Genomic DNA, 25115 nt, shown 5'->3' with positions numbered 1-25115 from the left:
GCTACATTACTGAAAAAGAAATGTACTCAGGGTAAGAGATCCATATTCTGGCTCCAGCTCTGCCACTTGATAATGAGATCTCAAGCAGACGTTTACTACCTCTAGGCCTAAAGCTTTTGCAAAATCAAAGAGATCATGAAGGCCCTTCCAGGGCTAATTTCCATGAAGTGTGACTTTCCTAATTTTACCAATAAAGTTCTCCTGGATTATAATCCCTTATAAATCAAGTCTGGTGGATGAAGTATTTGGTTGAACAGTATCTATTTAAGTGCCTCAAATGTGCCAGCTTCCCTCCCATGGTGCTTGTCTTACTAGTAATGGAAGTTGAATGAGTGCCCCTTGGTAGGAACTTTACTAGCTGTAGCACCCATCAGCCAAGTCAGTTACTGATACTCCTCTAGCAACGATATGAATATTTTAACATATTGCTATCTTGTCAAGCTAAAACAGGGAAGCCATGATTGACACTATCTACATGCAAGACACACAGATGTGGTGGTAAGAGTGATACTTACTCTTTTCACAATAGCCAGAACATCCTTATCTTTTTCTTGACAGAGGAGTTTTCTCACACACATTTCTAACTGCTGCAGTAGATGCTTATCTGCAGGGATCTTCAGGGTAGATTTCACTTTGGGTAACAAGTAGCAAAGTTTCATTCTACAATAAATTAAACAGTATTTGCTTTTGAATACATTTAATAACTAAAAAATAATAGTAACATGAAATTGAGAGAAAATTCACACTCTGGATAGCCTGGGAGTTTTTGTTGTTGTTGTTGTTGTTGTTTTATCATGTCGCAAATGTTTATGGAGTATCTGTGATGAGTCAAGCACTCATTGTGGGTGCAGAAATACAACTGAATAAAACCAACAATTTCTCTGCTCTCAGGGAGCTTACACTGTAGTATGGGGCAGGGAAGAAAGAATAAGGAAATCAGTAAAATGTCCATCAGATAGTACTAAGGGCTGTGGAGAAAAATAAAGCAGGAAAAGATGAGAGAGTACCAGAGAGGCATTACATTTTTAAAACACGTGGTCACAGAGGGTTTCAGCAAAGGTTTCACTGAAAAGAGAATATTTAAGCAAAGACTTAAAGAAAATTAGGAAGTAATGTGACCATCTGGAGAGGAACAGGACAGGCAGGGGCCTGCAGTATGTGCAAATGCTCTACAGGGGGAGCTTGCCTAGGGTATTACTCCAAATCGGCAAATTGGCCCAAACTGTCAACAGGAGGCCAGCTCCTGCAGGGCCTTGTAGACCACTGCTTGAAGACTGGCTTTTCCTTTGAGCACCATAGGAAGTCATGGAGAATTTTGCACCGAGGAATGAAGGGATCCGACTTAACATGCAGGAAGGACCATCTGACTACTGAGTCTAAGAGAGAGGAGACTGTAGGTGTTTGGGGATGGAAGGGAAACGATAGGGAAGCTCTGGCAGTAATTCAGGCAGTAGATGGTGGCCGCCTGAATTACAGTGCTAGCAGTCAGGTGGGGAGAAGCAGTTGGACTCAGTATATTTTGCAAGCAGCAGGATGTGCTGAGGGACTGCAGTGGGTTGGCAGAAAAGAGGTTAAGGTTTTGACCTGAGTGGGTGCTAAGGTGCGATGGTCATTTGCTCAGAGGGAGAACACTGCAGAAGGAGCAAGGGTGTGTGCAGGTGCAGGAGATGAGGATTTACTTTGGGACAGACTGAGTCTGAGGCACCTGTTGGACATGCCATGGAAATGCTAGGTGGGCAGCTAGCTCAACGTGGCTCCCGTCCAGGAGGGATATCCATATAGTCAGGAATCTTTAGCACACAGATGATATGCAAGTCATGAGACTGGACAGATCACCAAGGCTGTAGGTACAGTTCAAGAAAAGATAAAAGGACAGAGTCTAGGTGCCATCCCAGTCTATACCACATGGATAAGGAAGCAACACGCAGGCTGAAGAATGCCAAAGAGGAGAGAAGCAATCCAGGGAAGTACAGAAAGCTTCCTAGGAAGAAGCAGTACAAAAAAAATTCTCTGCTTTGCTAAGCTACTACCCTACCACTCTGCCAGGGCTGGCTTTAAAGAGGGATGCTAGGTGGTTGCCTATGTTTTAGCTGCTGTATCAATTCATTCATCTTAGTGCTCTCCAAATACTATTTTTTTTACTCCTTATGCCAATTTGAGACAACCAAGTTCCACTCCCAGAGTTTCCAGGACACTTTGTCAGCTAAGCTCACAGTTGAGGAATCTTCATATAAAAAAAAAAAAAAAAAAAAAAATTGGCTTTTTATTCAAGCAAAAAGGCTAAACAGGCTCTTCCTCCAGAATTTTCAGCTCTGTTCATAGCAATAATGGTCTTAAACTCACTCAGAGCTCACCACGGATCCTGGTGATGCTTTCTTTAAATTAAGAGGCCCGAGTTGCCCCAAAGAGAATTTTTTGCATTTCTGGCAAAGGGGAAGGTTCCTTTGGAATACCAATGGTCTTTCCAGGCTTCATATTGTCTATAATCAATGAATTCAAATTTTAAACATTCACTTAAGGAAAAACAGAAACAACAGACTATTATGCATACTTCATTCTTCATAACTCAAAGTAGGTCTAGAAAACATATATTCAACAGAAGGTACAGAAGAAGAAGCCACAGCGGTGAGTTATCTCTGTGAGATTCCTGGACCCGTGAGATTATAAAGATTTTAAGATTAGATATCACATCTTTCTGGTAAGCTAACTTTGTTATATACATTATCTCAGGTATTTATTCCTCAGAACACCCTATGAATTGGGTAATTAAGGAAATTAGTGCACGGAGAGATTATGTAACTTGCCCAAAGACCACAGCTAGTATATAGCTGGAAATCAGGCCAGGTGGTATAGCTCCAGAAACCCTCCTACTAAGTGCATGATCCCACCACTCTTGCCTGTGATGGCTTTCATTCTAAATAACATCTCTACAGAGTTGGGCAAATGCTTTGTATCCAAAAGCCAATTAGCATACTGTGTTGCTGAATCCATTTGTTTGGCTGGCAGCTGCCCAGGTAGAAGACTGAAACTTGGGTGGCTCAAAGGTTGAGTGTCTGCCTTTGGCTCAGGTCGTGATCCCAGAGTCCTAGGATTGAGTCCCACATTAGGCTTCCCGAGGGGAGCCTGCTTCTCCCTCTGCCTGTGTCTCTGCCTCTCTCTCTGTGTCTCTCATGAATAAATAAAATCTTAAAAAAAAAAAAAGAAGAAAACTGAAACCAAGACAAATTGCTATGCAATGATCTCTTACCCTCCAAAAATAACCAATATTTATGGAGCAATGTTCAATTAATCTTCATTTGGTTTTTGAATTGTCAGGTTGCTATCTCTTAGGGTCAATGCTATGCATTTAGTCATATTGACCAGAGTAGAGATGATTTCATTTCCTTTCAAATAATCTTTGTCAATTGCTTGATAAATGATAATTCATCACACCGGGAGCTGATTTTCTAGAGTCACAACTTCAATTTGCAAAATATTAACAACATAGATGTAAAAATACTGAAGCCAATGCAGTAGCATTTTCTGTATTTTCTTACACTAAAAATACGAAACAAAATCCAATCCTGATTGCCTCTAAAAATGGACAGAACTTGGCCAAGCCAACTTTAAGTTATTTTCTTTAGTCTCAGAAAATCCATAAATTAAGAATATCTATCTACTCAACCTTCTCCTGACACCAATGTTATGTATTTATCCAAGTGGCAGGAGAAGCCTGCCAGTCTGGCTTTGACTACTACTCTCTTAACCCAATAAATCAAAGACATGAGGCACTGTTTAAAAAGATTATGCCTCCAAGTCCTATTGAGGCTCATGAATTAAGACTACCAGGAATTTCAAAGTGTAAGTACATTATAGTAGATCAGAAGATGAATTATAGTAGATAAAGTTAAATGTACAATATTTTCAAGTATTTCTTTGGATTAGTAGCATACCTTACATTTGCCACCGGATCATGTGTCAGTTCAATAGCAGGTAGAAAGAAATATTTACAGAAAAATGATTTGGAAAAGATCTCTATAATAAATTCACAGGTATCCAAAAATCGAAGTCTATTCCAATAACTTTTTCCTTGGCCCAGTTCTAGAAACAACAACAAAAAAGATAAGTTTAATCTTTCCTGCATGAAATTATATGTGACAAATACAAATCAAAACCACAATGAGATACCACCTCACACCAGTGAGAATGGGGAAAATTAACAAGGCAGGAGACCACAAATGTTGGAGAGGATGCGGAGAAAAGGGAACCCTCTTACACTGTCGGTGGGAATGTGAACTGGTGCAGCCACTCTGGGAAACGGTGTGGAGGTTCCTCAAAGAGTTAAAAATAGACCTGCCCTACGACCCAGCAATTGCACTGCTAGGGATTTACCCCAAAGATACAGATGCAATGAAATACCGGGACACCTGCACCCCGATGTTTATAGCAGCAATGTCCACAATAGCCAAACTGTGGAAGGACCCTCGGTGTCCATCGACAGAGGAATGGATAAAGAAGTTGAGGTCTATGTATACAATGGAATATTCCTCAGCCATTAGAAATGACAAATACCCACCATTTGCTTCGACATGGATGGAACTGGAGGGTATTATGCTGAGTGAAATAAGTCAATCGGAGAAGGACAAACATTATATGGTCTCATTCATTTGGGGAATATAAAAAATAGTGAAAGGGAATAAAGGGGAAGGAGAGAAAACAAGTGGGAAATATTAGGGAGGGAGACAGAACATGAGAGACTCCTCTGGGAAATGAACTAGGGGTGGTGGAAGGGGAGGAGGGCGGGGGGGTGGGGGTGACTGGGTGACAGGCACTGAGGGGGGCACTTGACGGGATGAGCACTAGGTGTTATTCTATCTGTTGGCAAATTGAAAACCAATAAAAAATAAATTAAAAAAAATATATATATACATTATTTTAATTTCTCAAGTGTAGAAACTCACTAAAGAAGGCCCAGAGTAAATATTTCTCCCATTCAATCACAGACCGATCCTGTCATTTAAATTTCTAAAGCAAAAAAAAATAAATAACCTACAAAACTCAAATACACACTCTAGATATTTATCAACATCACGGAAAAATGATACATAATGTCGGCCCAAGATAACTAAGGCCAGTTTACTTTCTGCTTTTCCAAATAAAAGGCAATGATTACTTACGTTCAATTAACTTCTGAATGACCTCATGTCTCTGTTCTTGTTTACGATTATAACGTAGAAAAATGCATAGAGTTCGTGAAGCTGCCTTTTGGACAGGTAAGACATTCTTAAAGAAACAGGTAGGAAAGACAATTAGACTAATCTTATAGCATAGTTTTGCTCCACAGATCAATTTTCAGTTTTGGCTAAAAGTAAGAGCAATTTTGTCTGCCTCTCAAATCACCTAGGAAGTGTCTTCCTAATTCAGTGTGAATATCACTCAGGCAGATCAACTAATGCATCACATTACAAAGTTAATTTAGTTTGGCACAGTCATTTCCAAATCATCCAGATCTGATTTTTAGTTGACTCTCCTTTCTCTGCCACTTCATCGTTAAGTGGCATTCTCCCCAAAAACATCTCAGCCATCCATTCTCTTAGCCATTCCCTGGACCTTGTCATTCATTTATTCAACAAATATTGCAAGAACATGCCCTGCCTTAGACCTAATCACCAAAAATGTGCCACTTCTAAATTGAAATCTAGAAATCATATGATCAAGTGTACCCTTCAATCCTTCCGCTTGCTTCTGCCTCTTCGACCATTCATCGAGATCCCTGGCCTATATCACAGATAAAATTTAGAATCCAAGGGACACCATGTCAGTGACTCTGACTAGTGTTCTATAATCCTTTGTCTTCTGACTTTCCATCTTATCACTGGGCAGAATTTGTCAACTGTAAATGAATTCAATTATCTATCTTTACTGGGTTCAAATTATATATTAGAAAAAAAATCTCTCAACCAGTAAAAAATTCGTATTTACCACCTTGGCTTACATATAAATACCATCATATTTAATATTCAAAGATTCAGAGTATTATAGTGGGGATCCTTGAAATTCAAGTAGAATAAAACTTACTACACTGCGGGGAGTAGCCTACTACCTCCTCTCATGTTTTATACAAGCTCTTTTTCTCTAGAGTACTATTCTGTGTGGTATTTTTGATGTGTTAAACGTAAAAGGAGGGATCCCTGGGTGGCGCAGCGGTTTGGCGCCTGCCTTTGGTCCAGGGCGTGATCCTGGAGACCCGGGATCGAATCCCACATCGGGCTCCCGGTGCATGGAGTCTGCTTCTCCCTCTGCCTGTGTCTCTGCCTCTCTCTCTTTCTCTCTGTGTGACTATCATAAAAAAAAAAAAAAAAAACCATCTGATCACCTTGAGCCACAAATATATAAATAAAGTTCCTCCTTATTCAATTTAAAAAAAAAAAAAAAAAAAAAAAAACGTAAAAGGAGAGTATTCCCTATGAATTAGAACAGAAAATTTAAGAAAGGTACATAAAGAGAAGCATCACTGGCATTTTAAAAATGAATTTTAGATAAATGAACTGAATAAAAACATGTTACTCTCTTCTTCAATTTGTGTATACTAATAGAATTTCAAACACATCAATACTAGTCACATGAAAAAAATTTTTTTTTTTTACCTCACAGTATAACATAAGCTATCTTTTGGGCCAGAAATCAAAGATGAAGGTAATCGTATCAAAAACATGTCAGGCCCTGCCTGAGTAAATTGTGACAATCTGAGTACACAAACAATGACTGCATTTGATTAAAACAATATCTAATATTAGAGAATAAGCCTGAAAGGGAGACAAAACCAAAACAAAACTCAGTTGTCACCACTGGGAGTGGTTACTGCACCAGCTCCTAACTCTAAAAACTGACAGCAGGAGGAAAAAACTAAGGATTACATGAGGAAATATATTTCAGTGTAATCAAATTACCCAAATGGATAAAGAAGAATATCTCTTCATGGAAGAATGTCATGAAAAATGTAGAAGTGATAGAATTTTTAAAAATCACTCTCCTGCAAGTTCTAATGAAAACAGATTCAGGAAGGATCACCAGTGGTTGCCTAATGAGTGTTAAGGTTGATGGAAAAATGGTGTTCAGAGTGTTCCAACCATCAGCTTCAGGGTACAGTGTACCTTGCAAGAGAAAACATAATTTTGCACCAGACTGATAAAGCTGTCCCCACCTGGACAAACACTCTGAGCTCACTGACAGAGAAACACATGTCTGGATAGGATGCAATATAAAATGTAAATTGGTGTCCAAGAAGTATTCTCACCAAAAATGTGTAACCTAAAATTCAGTGAGCTTTAGGTTAATTTTCTATTAGATCTAATTTCCCATTTACAAGAAATATTGAGAATAGGTGAACCATGAAGCAGCACTCTGACAGAATATTCTACAGGACAACAAAGTCTCTTCCACAATTCAATGTCATGAAAAAGTGGCAAAAGGGAGAAGTGGGAGCCTGTTCTGAATTAAAAGACAATTAAGAGTTGTAACAGCCAAAGGCAATGTAGATCCTATATGGATATGCATTGGATCCTATATGGAATAAAACAATTATAAAATATACTTAGGGGGCCAATGTGGACTGCAGAGATATGAAACAACATTGAAGAATAATTGTCTGCTTTGTAAAATGCAATGGCTATATTGTGATTATATAGGAGGATGTCCTTTGTTAGAGACGAACACTGAAATGTTCAGAGATAAAATATAATGATACTTAGAATTTAAAATTCCTCAGCACAATGAAACAGAAAAAGTGGATATGGCAAAATGTTAATAACTATTCAGTCTAGCTGAGTTCTACATGGGGGTTCATCATTTTCTCTGCCTTTCTGTATCTTTACAAAAGTAGAAAAAGTAGAAAAAAAATCATTACTCAAAACCTTCCAAAGATTTTCCATGTTTCAGAGCATACAAGCTTGATTCCATGTCAAGGCCCTGAAAGTGCACTGTGCTGCGGGCCCCACCACCCCCTGCCTCATCTCTCTGCCACTCACCACACCAGCTTCCTTGCTCCTCACGCAACCACACTATTCCCTTTGCCCAGGCCACCTGTCCTTCAGACATCCACACGGTAACTCCTTTATTTGGTTCAAACCTCTGCATGAAGTGTACTTGATCAGAGAGGACTCCTTCCTGACCACTCTCTCTCCACAAGAGCATCCTACTACCCACTGTCACGTTCCTCATTCTCTACCCTGCTTTACTGTTCTTCACTGTTGTTCTTCCCTGACATACTATCTACATATGTTGGCTTACTGTCTGTCTCCAGTGAAATTTCAGATTCCAGGATAATATTTCCTTTGTCTCTTTTAGGTACCCTAGATATAGTGCTTGGCACATAGTAAGCACTCAATAAATTTTGCTGAATGAATGCATGAGTCTTCTAGCCATTAAGTATGGAATGGAAAATATAAATCTTTCTTTTCTCCAGAGAATATTGAAGCAGAATAAAGTATCCTCTTTGATCATGGAAAACATGCTATAATAACCATGTATCTCCTTTTAAGTGTGGAATCACTGTCTTGTAAAAGAAGGTAAAACAAATCTCTTAGACTTGCAAGTACTTTGTTCATACTCTATGTTGTAAATCATTTCTTTCTTGATAAGTGAAGTTAAAAATATGGCATAATTATGTCTTCTTAGCTTTGTAAGTACAGCAGTACTAAATCATCAGGCTGAGATAAACAATTAAGATCAAACTTCATAGCACTTACTAGCAGCTGTTAATATATTCCCTGACCCTGTTTTATTATCTATCCTGCCACCACCCCTTCAGAACACAAGCTCTGTTAAGAGCAGGAGTCTGTCTTATTCACTCCTATATCCCTAAGTCCTTAAACAGTCCCTGACACATAGAAGACATTCAAATAGGTCATTTCTGAGTAAAATAATCCATCAATTCTGCTCAATTTTATGTGAAATTTCCTATGTGGTACACTCATGCACTGTCCTCCAATAAGGGAGTCATTGTTGTCAAAATCATTTCTTAAGACTGTTATACCTATAATGTAAGCCTATATAATGTAACCTTAGTCCTCTAGGCTTTGATGAATGAAATTAACTTGTAGAAGTGTTAGCTCATGAAATGTAGGCCTATTTTTTTTTTTTTACTTAAGTTGTAAATGACACCAATAATGTTATTTTTTTTATTTCTTTTTCATCTTTGAAGCAAAAGCTGATTTTGGGTTTCTGAGATGTCTATTAGATTTCATTACCTCCCTCTTATTTAGAACAATGAGAATATAAAGTGATTTTTAACAGCTTCTAAAACATAAACAATACACAGAACTTTTTTATATTTCAAAAATGATAAGGGGGCACCTGGGTGGCTCAGTGGGTTAAGCGTCTGCCTTTAGCTCAGGTCCTGGGATCAAGCCTAGAATCAGGCTCCCTGCTCAGTGGGGAGTCTGCTTCTCCCTCTCCATCTGCTCCTTCCCCTGCTCATGCACTCTCTAGCTCGCTCGCTCTCACTGCTCTTTCTATCTCAAATAAATAAATAAAAATTTTCTTAAAGATTTTTTTAATCTTTAAAAGGGTAGGAAGACATCATATTAAATGTACAGTGAGCTGTGGGTTAAATAAACCTCTGGAAATTTTTGTGAAAAGATAGACAACTTACTCTCTGGGGGATTTCTGAGTACAAACTTTTTTTTCTTCCTGCTTTTCACTCTAATTTTAAGGCTATCCATAGCAGGTTATCATGCTTTTAATATAAGCTTTCCCTATTACACAGCCACTTTTTAGAGGTACTTTAAAAGAAAAAGCAACTCCACTAAGATTTAGGGGCTTACGGGATATCTTGACAATATGGCATAGCTGAGGTCGGCTCTGAGACCACGCCACATAAAAGGTGTATGTCAGAGCAAAAGGGACTTAGCAGTAGAGATCACAGACTCCTGCCAACCTGTCTCCTGAGAAGAACTATATTGAGTTTGAAGTGAGTCTGTTCACACTCTTGTTGGCAACATATGGCAAAAGGGTAAGTAAGGATAACACTTGTTCATTCTTCAATCCAGCTATACAGACAATGTTCAAAAACAAGCATTAGTGGAGAAGCACAGGGAAACTTGATTTCCCCCTTGAGGACCTGGGGAGATAACATCCTTCTAGGATAACATCCTTCTAGGGCAAAATGGAATAAACAGAGTTTGTTGTACTATCTTGAGAATGGGAAGAATTTGATAATTCCAAAATCAGATGTGAGTTCAAAAGAAGGAGATAAAAGGTACTGGGCTCACATTTGTCATCATGATCGTGAACATTCTTTGTAAGAAACGGTAATAAATCTGATCACTTGATATGATATGCGGCAGACAGGCATATTTCTGTAGGAGCTTCTCATGAGTTCTCCATTTCAAGGAGGCTGCAGCTCGCTGCTCAGCGGCTGTGAGGGCTGGGATCAAGTCAGGCAGAGATGATAACTGAAAAAGAAAGCACATCAGAGGATTGATGATAATAAATCAACTGCAACATTCAGCCAAACTATTCAGTCTTACAACCTGAGGAGAGGAATATTCTCACTCCCTTGAGAACCTAGGAGGATCTCAGCTGCCCCAAGGAGGTAATTATCTGGCAAAATCAAATGTTTTAAAAAATGTGTAAGTAAAATTCATGTTTACAGAAAACAAAATTTTGAAAGAGAGAATAGGACTCAATCCTTTGAACTACAGTAAAATTGGTTCTATTTCACTGTTGGAAAATTTTGACCTTCTAGTTTCCTACTCTTCTGTCCACACCAGATGCTATTCTTGGAATAATAATTAATGCTAATAAAAACTGAAAATATGAATGTAAACTCCAAGGACAATAAATAAGAACCATGGTAATGGAAGAATTGTAGGGGAATTCACACTGTTGAAGCTCAAACAGACATTTACTAAGCACCTGCTATTACAGGGCAAGAACTACTTTAAATGTTTTCCGTACGTTCTCTCATTGATTCCCCACAACTCTGTAAAGTAAGATCATACTTATAACATTCAGGAATTTCTTTGATAATGGGATTTACCTTATTTTCTTGTACACTGCTTTCTCCACCAGTAGACATAAGTTCAAGGATTTCTGGAAGATGATCTATAAGAGCATCTAGTACCTTTTAATAGAGATATTGATTATTGTTACAGCAACTACTGTTTTTCTAATTTTAGATTAGCCTCATATGTCAATTTCTGTGCAGAAATAGTATTATTTACCAAACAACATTTGGGGAGTTTCTATTTTCCTACATTGCCATCTTCTTACTAGAACATCTCAGAAATATCATCAACTGCCTTGATCAAAACTACCTTTGAAAAGAGGTTAGTAGATACGCCTCTTGATATTGTTCATTTTAGATCTTAGACAGCTACTTCTATACAACCAATATGCTGAGAAACTGCCTCTCAACTTTTAAAAAGCAATTTATGTTGGATAACACCCTCAGCAATGTGTAAATATTGATGAGTTGAGCTTTGGCAAGCTAGTAGTCATTTGGATGAATAGGATATACTAAATGCAGCATCATAATAAAGTATTTCAAAGTTTCCACAAACTCCCCAAATATACTCCCCAAATAACGCTAGGAGAGAAAAAAGGCATAAAATGTGATATAAAATATGACTGCAATTGTATAAAACAAAAATCTTTCCATAGCAAAAAGATTTTTAAAAATATAACAAACAAACAGTAATTGGAACTAAAGGTGTCCTTTTTTGTCTACTTTTTGGCATTTCCTAAATTTTTCTCTTTTTTTAAAGGTTTTTATAATTTATTTGAGGGAGAGAGAGAGCACAACATGGGGAGGGTCAAAGGGAGAGGGAGAATCAGATTTCGCACTGAACAAGGAGTCCACCATAGGGCTTGATCCCAGGACCCGGAGATCATGACATGAGCTGAAGGCAGAACACTTAAATGACTGAGCACCCCCAGGCACCCCCTAAATTTTTCTTAATAAACAAACATACATATATGGTATTTTATGTATGTTTCTATGTATGTAAATACATATAATGTTTAAAGACATATATTAAATACATGTATTTAAACATATATATGGTATTATATCAATTTCCAGTCTATGATACAATGATACATTGTCTTGATGGTTTGGGGGCTAGTCTGCTGACAGACCTAATGCAATTCCTAAGAAGGGGGGGGAGGCATTGATACATTCAGACTTAACATAAAGAAGTGAAAACCGAAGAGTAAGAAGATATTACCTCCAGTGATTCATCTTGTAATAATGTTATTAGTTCTTTATGTATTAAATATACTCCAGAATTCAGAAGTTTAGATACCTAAAAAGGAGCAATAAAGTCTCTCAGATCTAAAACTATTAGACATCTAAAGGTTATAATAATTTTATAAAATACATGCCTGTTAGATGCTTCCTCTAAAAGGAAACTAGGTTACAACATAAATATGAAAATTAGATTTCTAAAAAAACAGTGCACAGAAAAACAGCTTTTTAATACTCTGGAGCATGGACACACAGGGTGGGAAAGTAAGTGCCCACGTGGGTGTATAAAGAACAAGATGGATTTATCTGAGTCACAATTTTCATATCACAAGCAATAAGTCCAAGGACATCTCTAGCTCATATTTTAAAGTCTTAACAGCAGCCAAGAGGGTCTTATAGGACATTGCAGGCATATAAGCATTCATCTCGGTTCAGTGCCTCCTAAAGAGGGGAAGCACTACAGAAGATCTGTGTGACACAGGGACGGGCGGGGGGGGGGGGGGGGGGGGGGGGACACTCCTGAGCAAGCAAGACATCCAAGATTTTTCCCATCAAAGACTTTAATCAGCACAAGAGGAGCTGGAACTGTCTTATTTAGCTCCCCTGTGAACAGGTTTGTTTTATTTCCTCAAGTAAACTCAGAACCCACAATTGTAAATTCACCAGTTTCTACTTCACTTTTTTATTTCCTTTCTTTTTTTGTTTTTTTGGGGGGGAATTTGTTTTAGGGTTTTGGGCTTTGTTTTGTTTTACATACTGGGCCTCTGGGTAAGTTTTTATTTGAGGGGGGGAAGGCTTCCTGGATAAAGACAGAGTTTAAAAAAAACCTTTGTTCTACAGGGTTGTTTCTGACTTTTTCAAAATATTTTCAAAATAATATATTTCTGAAAAACAAGAATAAAGTTAGAACATAGTAATGTAAGTATCAGAATTCTATAGTAACACTGTGAGAAAAATTTAAACCCACTAGCGAATTTTCACTATTCTAGAGGATAAACCTAGACTAACAATCTATTTTGTGGAGTATCAATAATAGCCTACCTACATGGCCTGATTGAGAGAATATGGCAACTGGCCACCCAGCAAGGAACTATATCAACAATCTCCAAACTCACTTCTAACAGTGAAGTATTTTTAAGTACACATTTCAAGATGTTTATGTATAGGGTGTTAACATATTATGTCCACTATAAAACACAAATAGAAATGAAATATTAAGGGGATGAGATAAACATAAGTAAAAATTCTAATATTGTATTAATATTGTGTTCTCAGACACTAACCTTATGAAACCATCTCTAGAGACCATTCATCTAACAAATACAAGCACACACAACAACCAAGGCTAAATGCCCACTTAATGTAGAATGGAAACAGATATTTCACTCAGCTAGTCAGTGCCCTCTGTTGTTTCCCCTTCTCCAAAAACATATTTCTATAAGTATATTTACAAAGATGAGTTAATTGTGCAACATTGGAATTATTTTAATTATTATTTTAATTAACTACATCTTTTAAGGAAATATTTCCTAGTCTTAAGCAACATAATAATGATGCTATAGATACCTTGTACACTTTCACCTAATCTCATAATGCTCTGCTGTAGGAACACAGCAAGGAAGTGGCTGAAATCTTCTCACTGAGACTAAGAATAGATATTTCTTATAAAGAAAGGAAATAACTTATTATGCTATTTTATTTATAAAGATATATTTACATTTTAAAGTTGGTAAGTTATACTTTATACATGTTTACTGCACTAAAGCATACATATGCTTACTGGGATCATCTAAGACACATATCCAAATTTCAACCTCAAGTGTTACACAGTTAATCTGTCATAAAAGTTTAAATTCACTTTTGGCTCTTACATTACAGAGAGTTGTTGTAATAGCTGAACCTAACAGCTATGTTCATGAAACATGATCCATGTGCAGTAAAAATAATAAATTTAAATAATCTCTCAATTTTCCATTTATTCTTAAGGTCTTGAGTTTAGATGCAAAGTCAAGAATAAATATTGCAAAGCATATAAAAACTCATTTTACTTCCAAAGCTGCAACACCCATATTTACACCACAATCTCTGACTTAAAGTAAGCACTTAGTATAGATATATGGAGTGAACGGACTAATACATGATAAATGATTATAATATGCTTATGTATATGAATTCCATAAACATATTAAGAGAATTATGGGAATCCTTAACATTCAGGACTACAATACTAAAGATATATGGAGCCAATATCTTGTAATAAACCTTTATAAGTGGAAGTGTACACAATATCAAAAAAAATCATCTAGCATATATGGGTGGAATTAACAACAAACGTAAAGTAGTATCACTTTTTCAGACTTACTTCATAAAAACAAATAGCAATAGTGTATCTGACTGGTACTTCAGGGTCGTGACAAAGGCAGAAGAATGTAGAATAGAGTTCCAGGTGGAAGTTTTTAGGATCAACAAAAACAATCATGGCCTGGTGGAGGTGGAAGGGAGAAGATGAATGGGAAGGAGAGAAAAACATGCATCAATACCCAATATTATAATCATTTCATTTATATTGAAATCATGTCCTCTGAATAATAATTTAGATAGAGATCATATTTAGAAGGTCCAGATGCATGCATATAGTTCTAATTTATACATAAAGACAAACATAAATTACACCAATATTACTTAGTACCTCCTGTATATGCCAGATATAAGGCTTATTAAGCAGCAGGTGTCAAATATGGCCACATTTTTAAATATTATCTATTCATATATTTTAAAGTTATAATCAAAATGTTTAGTCAGTTCAAATACATAATTTATTACCGGGAAGTTATAAGCACAGTTCTTCCGTACTGAAATATATTTCTTCTCCTGCTCCAGGATTTGGGGTGGAATCTGATTTTCATTGTGTCCATTTTCTTGTTGCAAACCCAATGTACAGAGTTTCTTATAAAACTCCAAAAATCTCAAGTGTTGATCTGGAGTAAAGATTCCTAAAAAAATGTAAAACTTGTGTTCAACATTCTAATTGAGAACAAAAACAAAGAGAAAAGCAAGGTACAATACATATATAATTGGAACCACATATTCAAATAAATGGCTAAAGATCATAAATAAAAGCAACAATGAGGAAAGACTACCTATTATGAAGAAATCTAATGGATCTATTGTTTCACTTCATGTCAATTTTCACAATAACTTAATTTTGATAGTATAAACTATGCAATGCAAAAATTACAACTGCATTAATTTCTGCAGGATGTATCATACCACAGACCACTAACAAGCCACTACAATATATCAGGGTCATTAATGCTATTTACTTATCATAAATATTCTAAAATTGTTTGTAGAAAAGACATACATATGTTTCTGCAAAGAAGGTACTTAAAACTTGATTTAAAAGATGGCAAAGTAAACTTGAAATATTTTTATCAATGGACTGATTCCACATTCATAAACTATGTTAGGGAGCTGGGAACTCACCATATATTGCAGTACTTATTTTCAACAGCCTGTTAAAAGTCTACAACATACATTTTTAAAAATGTTTTACTATGCCAGATGGTTGTAACTTAATTTATGCTTACATTATTATAGTAAGCTAAGAACTGGGTAATATGTTCAAGATGCCAGGTTGTGAGTATTATGTTAAATTCTAAGCTGAACTGCTCACATGATATATTAATTATTCAACAAATAGTTAATAAGGGTATATTTACTATGTACCAATAGTCAATTGAGCTTTTATCATATGTCAACTGATACATAAATATAAAATATTCAGAAATTTAAAAGGCCAGGCCTACTTCATTCTGTCGCTATTCTTTCAAATAGGTTCTATTAGAGGAAAAGTCATTCTTAAATGTGTTCTAAATTATGCTATCAAAAATCTAAGGCCTCTTATGATTTCACACACTTAAAGGATAGGTTTTATAACTAGAGAGCTGAAATTTAATGGCTGGGGTAAAATAAAAAGGAAAAAATATTTTTTAAAAGATTTCATTTATTTATTCATGAGAGACACACAGAGAGAAGTAGAGACATAGGCAGAGGGAGTAGCAGGCTCCCTGCAGGGAACTTGATGTTCCCAGGACCCTGAGATTATGACCTGAGCCAAAGGCAGATGTACAACCACTGAGCTACCCAGGTGCCCCCAAAAAGGAAAAAAAATATCTATAATCTTAAAATTCTTAATATATATCATACCATATAGTCCATGGCATAGTTTTCCTAAATGGAAAGATAAGGAAATAAGAATTGATTCATCTGCTTTGAAAGATTTTTCACAAAATGATTTCACTAAGGGAAGTATGGTTTGACTCCTGTCATCTGGAAAACAAAACAAAAGACTTTAGATCTAGTTACCCACACAAGTAGAATTAAGACATACACAGATTCCAGAAAGAAAAATTACTCTGTTAGCCATACAGTAACAGAAAATATCTGCCAGCATTGGTGGGGGAGGTGTGGGAGAAGCAGCACTGAGAAGAGAGTTGAGATCATCAAAAATTTTAATGCCAGATGGAGGGGCTCAGACTTTCGGTGAGCCTGTTTACTGAATTTCTTCACCTTGACTTCTTAGAAGACCCTTCCTTAAGAAGTTAATTGATTTTTTTTAAAATTAGGCTCCATACCCAGCATAGAGCCCAATGCAGGGCTTGAATTCACAACCCAGAAGCAAAGATGTGTCCACATGAAGATGTACCTGTATCAAATACGTCAAGTAGATTAACCAAAGTTTCAAAAGCTGCAAGCCGTACACTGCTGCCTTCATCCCTAGAGAGTTCTATTAGTTCAGGGAGCACCACGCTTTTTGTAAGTTCTGTCCTGCACAGTGAGCAACAGAAGAAAATAAATCAATTCAGTAAACTATAACAAGAACTTATTAAGAACAAATCATGGTGCCAGGTGCTGTAGAAAATAGGAAAAATCATAAAGACATAGCTCCTGCTCCCCAGAAGCTTCCAATCTGGATAAAAAGCATGATAAGAAACATTAACAGTAATTGTATAATTACTTAAACAATTCTAGCTCCACCAGGATAATATTATTACCTACAGAGATCCTAATGACTAGAAGTATATTAAACTTTATAAATTTTAACATGGTTTTCCATTTTAAGCAACCAGTCAATGATCTGGACTAATTAGAAAAACTTTACAGCAGTGATTATAGAAACCTTAATAAAATCTTTTTATCTAGATTTAAAGGGTTAAAGAATTTTTTCATTCACTCCAAATATATTATTACAGGAACTAATTTCTATATAGCAGAATGATATATGATACCAGATGCTTCCTCTAAAAGAACAAGACACAATGTACATGCTTTCAGGGGATATACAACATTTATAATACAGTCACAAATGGTTCTTATTCAAGACTTTAAGATTCTGCTTATTCACCATGATAAGACGTTATTACAATGACATACACTGATAGAGGAGACGCATATAAGGTAGCCAGCTTTCTTGACCACTTGATTGAAGATGGTATGAATTATAATTTGATAGAGTACAAGAAAGTCAATAGGAGCTGCAGAAAACCTTAAATTCAGGGCAGAGCACAAAGACTCTAAGACATCCCTGCTAAGCAGAAGTTTCTGTGATGATGGAAATGTTTATAATATGTAGAGTAGCTACATGTGGCTCCTGAGCATTTAAAATAAGGTCAGTATAACTGAGGAACTGAAGTTTTAATTTTATTATACTTAATTTAAATAGCCAAACATGGCTAGTGGCTACCACACTGGACAGCAGAGCTCTAAGGACTTGAGTGAGCAGAGGGCCAAAAACTGTTTTTAAGAAATTAATCTATGAAAGGAGGTAACATGGTCAAAAGGTACAAACTTTCAGTTACTAATAAGGCATGGGAATGAAATGTATAGCATAGTGACTAGAGTTAACAATACTGTGTTGCATATTTGAAAGTTCCTAAAACAATAAATCTTGAAAGTCCTCACCATAAGAAAAAACTATTCTGTAACTATGTGATAGGTGATGACTAGACTTAACTATGATAATCATTTTACAATGTGTACAAATATCAAATCTTTATGCACGTGAAACTAATATGTCAATTATACCTCAAAAAAAATTTTCTTCTAAATAGTACTTATTCTTCAATATAAAATACTCATGCGAGATTTTGAGTAAATTGCCAGGAAAATCACCAATACCCATTTCTTTAGCAATAGGCTAAGAGAAGGGGAAGAAAAAGAAGTGGATCTAGATCACAAATACAGGTGTTAGCATGACCAGTAGTTCAACATTTATCAAACATAGGAGGAAGTAGACAGAGGAGGTGAAGAAGGAGAAAAGATAAGAATACATTCTGGCCCAAAGGTCACAAAAATTTATTTCATACAAATCTTCCTCAAAAGTGTTTGTATACCACTGAAAACCTTGAATTTATTAAGAATGAAAGACAGTCGTTTAAGATTTCATTCCATTATTTCCATTTAATTATTTCCATTCAATCTTTCAACAGACTTTTCTTTTCTCCCCAAAAGTGGTACACTGATGCAATCCCAACTATCTAAGTGTTAAAGATAATCAGAAGCAAGAGGTCTTTAATAAACTGTATAATGATTTCTTGATGCTAAAAAGGCAAAGAGAATAAAATCAAATCTGTATTGCATTAGTGGTTAACAGGGACATTTCAATTTCAACCTACCAACACAGATGAGGATTTCTCATTTCCAACTCTGATAAAGCCACTAAAAACTACTGTACTATGTATTAAAATAGCATATTTTATGTTCATTATCAAAAATTTAAAAACATAAGCAGTATAAAAATTAAAATGACCTATAGCCCTCTACTTCAAGAAACTTTGAAAGTTTCTGATAATGTATGGCCTTCCAGACTTCAATCCTGTTCATATTATATAACATCCTCTTTGGGCTTCAGCTTCCCCATCTGTAAAAAAGGAATAACGATACTATCCATCCAACAGATGGTTGTGAGGATATAAATAAAGTTCATCTATGTGAAACACTTAGAACAATATCTCACACAGAGTAAATATTATCTAAGTGTATACTTGTTATTTATAAACTTTAATATAAACTAGTTCCTTAGACTCATCTCTAAAAATGGAATATAGGTAAAAGATAAGCAAACTTTTTTCCTATGTTGTAGAACTCAAAAGGACTCTAAGTGTATGTTTCTCCCAGTAGGAGGTGAAGATGTTCTGTAGGCCTTTGCTAACACTTAAACATTTATCATTAACTTTTCAAATTTCATTGGCAAAAGTAGCATCCCTATTGTTTTTGTAAATATCACATACTATTCAATAGTTGTCTACTTGACTACATCTCTTATCAAACTCTAAGCACCTGGAAGACAGGTGCTTTTTCACTATTACATATATAGATAGATATAGACATAGACATACATAGACATAGATATTTTAAGATCTTTATTTATTCATGAGAGACACAGAGAGAGAGGCAGAGACATAGGCAGAGCAGAAAGCAGGCTCTCCACAAGGACCCCAACAAGGGACTCGATCCCGGGACCCCAGATCATGCCCTGAGCTGAAGGCAGAAGCTCAGCCACTGAGCCACCCAGGTGTCCCTACATCCCCCATATTTAATCCAGTGCTTACGATAGACGCTCTATATATATGCATTCAATAAGTACATCTCTCCACAACTAATGAGGTTGAATAATGAAGTTGAATCTGTTTATTAGACATTTGTATTTCTTCTTTATGAAGTATATATTTGTTTTCTTTGCCCATTTGTCACATTATAAAAGTTATGTGGAAATAAGGCATCATGGCAGACCCACACATGTAAATTACAAATATTCTCTCTCAGTTCCTCTAAACAAACTGGATTATAGCTGAGTAACTTTTTCAGGAAATAGATACGGGTTGTACACTGCCTATGATGATATATTTATGAGAGTATCTTTTTCTTTTTTTTTAATTTTTATTTATTTATAATAGAGAGAGAGAGAGAGAGAGAGAGAGAGAGAGAGGGGGGCAGAGACACAGTCAGAGGGAGAAGCAGGCTCCATGCACCGGGAGCCCGATGTGGGATTCGATCCCGGGTCTCCAGGATCGCGCCCTGGGCCAAAGGCAGGCACTAAACCGCTGCGCCACCCAGGGATCCCGAGAGTATCTTTTTCTTAACCTTACATGTAAACTCCAGCCCGGTTTGGGCAGAATTCTAGGTCATTATCCTTTCTACTAAAAACTCTTCTGGCATTTAAGTGTTCGGAACAAAAATCAGGACAGCCTGATCCTATTATTTGCGTAGAAGTCCAGTTTTATTAGTCAATAAATATAACCTCCAGTTACAATATAACCTTTTCATGATGTCAGAAGGGGAGAGGTGTGTAAAATACAGGGTGAGGGATAACAAGATGGATGAAATAAGCAAGCTTGCCCAGAGAGCCAACCCGCAATTCTGGAGTCTTGCTGAGTGATAACAAATCTACCCAGGTGCTGGCTATGTCATCTGATGGTGGTTTATCTCCTCAAGCTAGATACTGATGAAGATGATCCTGACTGAGTTCAATGGTTGGCCAGGACAGCAACAGCAATTTAAGGAAACTTCTCATTTGTTTGTTCCTTTTCCACTGGCCTATATTAAGAAGCCTACCTAGGCTTAAAGAAATACTGGGGAACCTAATCATCCCCATCTCTTTGTTAAGAAGATGAAGTTGCCTCTAGTGTTCTTGCTTAGCCCACCTCTACATGGCTCCCCTTCATCAATGACCTTCTAATCTTTTTTTTTTATTTTTTATTTATTTATGATAGTCATACAGAGAGAGAGAGAGAGAGAGAGAGAGGCAGAGACACAGGCAGAGGGAGAAGCAGGCTCCATGCACCGGGAGCCCGACGTGGGATTCGATCCCGGGTCTCCAGGATCGCGCCCTGGGCCAAAGGCAGGCGCCAAACCGCTGCTCCACCCAGGGATCCCAATGACCTTCTAATCTGACAAAAGACAAAAATTATGGGCAGAGGACAAGAACCAATCATCAATCCCATTATATCTGAATTCTACAATCTGCTTCTGACAAAGGTAAATTGTGGGTCTGCTTTTTATCACTCAGTTTGTATTTATCATATAGCATATGCTGGTTTATTTCCCTTAACATACTGATTTTGAGATGTACCCATGATGTTATATTGCATGTATCAGTAGTACATTTCTTTTTCTTGCTAAATATGTTCACTGTATGAACATAACCACATTTTATTTTTCCCTTCACCTATTGTTAGACATTTAGATTGTTCCAGTTTGGGCTATTATAAACAAAACTGCAATGAACATGTATATATAATCTAATTCTTGTTGAGGACATGTATTTTCACTTCTTTGCATAAATAATTAAAAGTAGAATGGCTAGGTCATAAAGGAGATGTTTAACTTTTAAGTAAATGCCAATCAGCAATATTACATCATGTCAGATTGGAAAGCTGTTGATTTGATTATATTCAGGAATTGATAATTTTCAAATCAGTCTTTATGTATATGGTGTGAGGTGAGGATCAATATTCACTGTTTCATGAATATCCAGTTATCCCACTACTGGGTTTCAAAAAGATTTTCCTCCCTGAACTGCTCTGGCACTCTGCTGAAAGTCAACTGGCTACATATATGTGGGTTTATTTCTGGACTCTTTTCCATTCCATTGATCTAAATTTTTGTATATATCCTAAAACATCTTTAAATCCATTTATTAGTCCTAACCATTTTGTAAATTACTGAGAACTTTCTACGTAAATGATGATGTCATCTGTAAGTAGTCATCCTTTTACTTCTTCCTTTCAGATCTTTAAATCTTTCAGGTTTTTGTTCTCTTGCCTTATTTCAATAGCTAAAACCTCCAGTACAGTGTGGAATAGAATTGAAAAAACTATCCTTGACTAGTTCTTACCTTAAAGGAAAAGCATTCAATACCTACCATGAACTATAATGTTAGCCATAGGGTTTTCACATATGCCGTATATCAGATTGAGGAAGTTCACTTCACTCCTAGCTTCCTGAAAGTTTTTATCTTGAATGGATATTGAATTTTGTCAGATATTCATAATGGGGCCATTTTTCAGGTTATCTTATTTGCTGTATCACCAGAATTAGAAGTGTTGATCGACTTCTTCAAAAGTATGTTCTTCCTTTCCAATCTGGATGCTGAGGGAAGGTTCTTCCCCTCTAACACTAAAGGATCTTTTTGTAGATCCCACATTTGTGGGTTTTTTTCTCTTTAGTCACCCCTGTACTAGGTCCATTCCATACAGTTGTTTTTCTATAAACAAATGTGTGTGACCTCTTCATTATACTATTCATTATACTATTCTGAAAACTGTCCTCTTTGACCCTAAGCTGTGCACAACCCATAGCTAGCCTTCTAGTGTTGTGCAGCCTTTATTTCATATGGCTATGCTAGCTTGACAAGAATCTCATAATTTTGCTTCCTGATTATCTTATTAATGAATAACAGTTTCTGGTGCTCATTGCTGATTAAAGTGGTCAGTAATTGTTCCTTTGCCAGCCACAGCAAATAGAGAATTACAAACCCAGATCTGTACTGTTCTTGGGCCTCTTCCCAAGGAAGGTTTTGCCGTAGAACACAATTTCCAGTGCAGTAGTGAGCAGCCTCTCTCTTAAATCAGTAGCCATCTCTGAAATATCTCTTCCCACCTCCTTTTACCCATCTCAGGGATTCTTCTATCCTTGAATTAGGAAATTCTTGTTTGTGGTTATCAGATCTTATCAACAGTCCTGATTTCCAATGCCAAAAGAAAAAAAAAAAAACAGAACAGTGTACCTATCTTTAGTTTTATGTATTTATCAAAGGGATAATAAAGAATATGAATTAGATCTTAGTCGTATTCAGCCAATATACCATGAAAGTCCTATGATTATGTTCTAATAGTATGTGAGAATTCAAAAGTGAATGAATATGCATTTAATCAGGTAAATTAGTTTCTTAAGTGAATTCTAAGTTAACAAGCCAGGTAGATTGTAGTTTTGCTTTTTGTAAATTAATCTTTAAGCAATAATGCTATATTATTCAGAAGACTAACTGAAACACACTTGACCAGGCTGAGCTTTTTAGGGTTTTTTGTTTTTAAAGATTTTATTTCTTTATTTTAGGGCAATATAGAGAGTGTGAGTTGGAGGAAGAACAGAGGGAGCGAGTGAATCCCAAGCAGACTCCCCACTGAGCATGGAGCCTGATGAAGGGCTTAATCTCAGGACTCTAAGATCATGACCTGGTCTGAAATCAAGAGTCGGACACAACCAACTGAGCCACCCAGGCACTCCACTGATCAGGCTGTTTTTAACAGTGGTAAAATGTCAGATGACAAAAAATGGAATACCAAAAGACAACAGCATATTCTCCTGATAGGTTCTGATCCTGGTTAAGGAACACAGAATTGGGCAAAACTGAATTATTTATGGTCCACAATGATCCAGAGTCACCCTAGCCTTTGAAGATTTATCAGAAAGAAGCTGGTTCTGAAATCAAAATTAAAGAAATGATTACTCTGTTGAAATGTTAAGCTTCCTGCACACTTAAATCCAACTCAGCAAACTGGACAAGACAGAGGACCTGAATCTGTGTGACATTCTGAAGCCATTCTAAAGCCTTAAATGCTGGTCCCCAATTTTTTTATTAACAATTGTGCAAATGGCAACAACCTGATTGTCCTTGCTTGTGAAACAAAGAACCAGGTGAAAACAGCGCAACTTCTACTAAAAATGAGAGGTCTGATGTTTTTTGTATCAATTTAGGTTCTTTTAAAAGAAACCATTTCCCAAAATGTTTCTTAGATAAAATTTCCTTTAATCTACTTTGACACAAGATCAGTTTTTATGGATGAAGAGAAAAGACTATCTGCCCTATGTGTCTCTTCCCCGAGCTTCACATATCCAAAAGACAAGAAAAGCAACATAATAGGCAGTGGAATCGAGAGTTGTACAGGAAACAAAGACTTCCACTGAGTAATCCCATCTGAGATTACCCAATAATATGCTGCTAGCCCAAAGAAGAGCTACTGTAATAGTGCAAACATGCTTTATATCAGGACATTTTCCCTTCCTGAATCTGGGATGTTTACTAAACAACTTAAGGTGAAAAAGAAATTAACGTGAAGTAAATCTAATAAGCATTTTACTTTAATCTCTTTTAATCCAGACACATTAGTAGGTACTTGTTACGATCACTTTTAAAGATCATATAAAGTTTAGCCTTTCAACAGCACACTCTCATGGAACACAGGAACAGAATATGCATATGAAAATCCAGAAATAAGAATATGACATAAGGAATTGAAAGTATACTTACCCAATGCCCTGAGCTATGTTTTCTAATTGCCGACACATACAAGACCGAACTTCATATTCTACATCTTGACACAGTGATTTTACCAGAGGAAGTATTTCTCTTTTAATGCTTAGAAGGGAAGAAAAGGAATATGCAAATGGGTGTTTTAGAATACTTAAAATTTTCAAATAATTATCATCAAAATCTTAGCTTAATAACAACAAATATACCTTAATAGAAAGCTTTATAGTTTACAAGGTATTTTTACATATGTCATCCCATTTGGATGTTATCTTTTGTTACTTGTAAATTATATATATGTCTGGGTCTTTTTAAAGTAATGGTTAATTTTGGATTGACAGTTAAACAGCTAAGATGAAAGGTTATAGGCAAATGGAATGTCTAACAACCATCAACCAAAATATGCTTCAATTTTATATTTTACTCTTATGTCATAATTATACAACATTCCTTTCTTTCCACTTGGTATTTATCATCTGGGCAGAGAATAGCTTCTCCATAGAAATCTCAAAATAGGTAAGTTATTCAAAATAATAAATTCATAACAATAATGGAAGAAATCAGAAAGTCCAT

General features: G+C 36.3%; 1 protein-coding gene across 8 annotated transcripts in view; it reads right to left on the bottom strand.

Moving 5' to 3' along the window:
* PPP4R4 (protein phosphatase 4 regulatory subunit 4) overlaps positions 1-25115 on the bottom strand; it is a 99149-nt gene that overhangs the window by 19501 nt on the left and 54533 nt on the right. For 7 of the 8 annotated variants that reach the window (XM_038545623.1, XM_038545624.1, XM_038545622.1 and 4 more), the window contains 11 exons: positions 24543-24650; positions 16938-17059; positions 16439-16561; positions 15053-15222; positions 14592-14711; positions 12210-12287; positions 11021-11104; positions 10251-10433; positions 5157-5262; positions 3933-4080; positions 516-660 (listed from right to left, as the gene is read on the bottom strand). In XM_038545623.1, the coding sequence (XP_038401551.1) occupies positions 516-660; positions 3933-4080; positions 5157-5262; positions 10251-10433; positions 11021-11104; positions 12210-12287; positions 14592-14711; positions 15053-15222; positions 16439-16561; positions 16938-17059; positions 24543-24650 (1387 nt within the window). The remainder of the gene's footprint in view (positions 1-515; positions 661-3932; positions 4081-5156; positions 5263-10250; positions 10434-11020; positions 11105-12209; positions 12288-14591; positions 14712-15052; positions 15223-16438; positions 16562-16937; positions 17060-24542; positions 24651-25115) is intronic. The other variant, XM_038545625.1, reaches the window with a different exon arrangement.

This window comes from Canis lupus, chromosome 8, assembly GCF_011100685.1.
Source record: "Canis lupus familiaris isolate Mischka breed German Shepherd chromosome 8, alternate assembly UU_Cfam_GSD_1.0, whole genome shotgun sequence".
In the NCBI taxonomy this organism is placed as follows: Eukaryota; Metazoa; Chordata; class Mammalia; order Carnivora; family Canidae; genus Canis; species Canis lupus.
This window is presented reverse-complemented; position numbering and strand designations above follow the sequence as displayed.